We start from the raw sequence: 1338 nt of genomic DNA on the forward strand, positions 1-1338 counted from the left end.
ATTTTTAAAAGATTAACTACCTTCATGTCCAAAATGAATGTTAATCGTTCATTTTGGGCATGAATGTTAATTTTTTTTTTTTTTTTTTTTTTTTTGGAGACAGAGTCTCACGTTGTTGCCTAGGCTGGAGTGCAGTTTGCCTAGGCTGGAGTCCAGTGGCACTGTCTCTGCTCACTGCAACTTCTTCCTCCCAGGCTCAAGCAATTCTCCTGCCTCAGCCTCCCAAGTAGCTGGGATTACAGGCCCACACCATCAGGCCTGGCTAATTTTGCATCAGGCCTGGCTAATTTTCAGTAGAGACGGGGTTTCACCATGTTGGCCAGGCTGGTCTTGAACTCCTAACCTCGTGATCCGCCCTCCTCGGCCAATCAAAGTGCTGGGATTACAGGCGTGAGCCACCGCGCCAAGCCGAATGTTAATTCTTTTAAAAATTTTTGTTCTCCAATGTCTTCTCCACTTTTTTTCCGGAATTTGTTTCTTCCAATTAAAGCGTGGTGTGGAGGAAACTGCAGCTGAGTGCCGAAAACTAGGCGTCACTGCGCATGCGTACGTGGTAGACTGCAGCAACAGAGAAGAAATCTATCGCTCTCTAAATCAGGTGAGACTTCAGGTTCACAAATTTCTTCAGATGATTTTGTTTCCTACGACGCTGATGACATGGAAAATGAGAAAATTCTTTATGACTGCCTGATTTAAATGGATTTTAGCTGCTAACTGAAGTAGTTATGTGACCAAGGAAGGATATATACTTTTTTTCATGTATGTAATCCACTCAACTCTGCCTATTATTATTATTCATATTATTAATCAATTTCATTCTGATCAGAAGTGTGAGCAGTGACACAGAGTGACTGACAAATGATTTATCATAAGGGAATATGGATCACTTCCTAGTTTTGTTTTAGTCCTATTAACTTTGCAGTAATTCTGCCTTCTCTTTACTTATTTCCCTTGTGAGATTTTATTTTGCTGTTAATGTAGTCTTCTATAGAAAATGTAATATTAATAATTATTATCACAATTATTTTAAAAGAGTAAATATCAAATAATCACAATGAACTAAGCATTCCAACAAACTTTACATTTTTTAATCAAATCCCTACAATAACCCTGTAAACTTCATTTTACAAATGAGCAAATTATGACTTACAGAGGTTAAGCCAGACCAAGGTCATGTACTTAGTAGGTTATGAAACCAGGATTACCCAACCAGCACTTTAGACCAGGTGCAGTGGTTCACACATGTAATCCCAGCACTTTGTGAGGCCAACGTGGAAGGATCACATGAGACCAAGAGCTCGAGACCAGCCTGGGCAATGTAGTGAGACTCTATCTCTA

The 1338-nt window shown here is 39.6% G+C and overlaps 1 protein-coding gene across 2 annotated transcripts in view; it reads left to right on the plus strand.

Annotated features, from left to right (window-relative positions):
* HSD17B13 (hydroxysteroid (17-beta) dehydrogenase 13) overlaps positions 1-1338 on the plus strand; it is a 24183-nt gene that overhangs the window by 3821 nt on the left and 19024 nt on the right. Inside the window, exon 2 of one of the 2 annotated variants that reach the window (XM_011990748.1) lies at positions 491-598. The exons of the other annotated variant lie outside the window; for it this stretch is intronic. Within the exon in view, the coding sequence (XP_011846138.1) occupies positions 491-598 (108 nt within the window). The remainder of the gene's footprint in view (positions 1-490; positions 599-1338) is intronic. 2 annotated transcript variants of the gene reach the window in all.

The sequence above is a fragment of the Mandrillus leucophaeus genome, unplaced genomic scaffold (assembly GCF_000951045.1).
Source record: "Mandrillus leucophaeus isolate KB7577 unplaced genomic scaffold, Mleu.le_1.0 Scaffold381, whole genome shotgun sequence".
NCBI classification, from domain to species: domain Eukaryota; kingdom Metazoa; phylum Chordata; class Mammalia; order Primates; family Cercopithecidae; genus Mandrillus; species Mandrillus leucophaeus.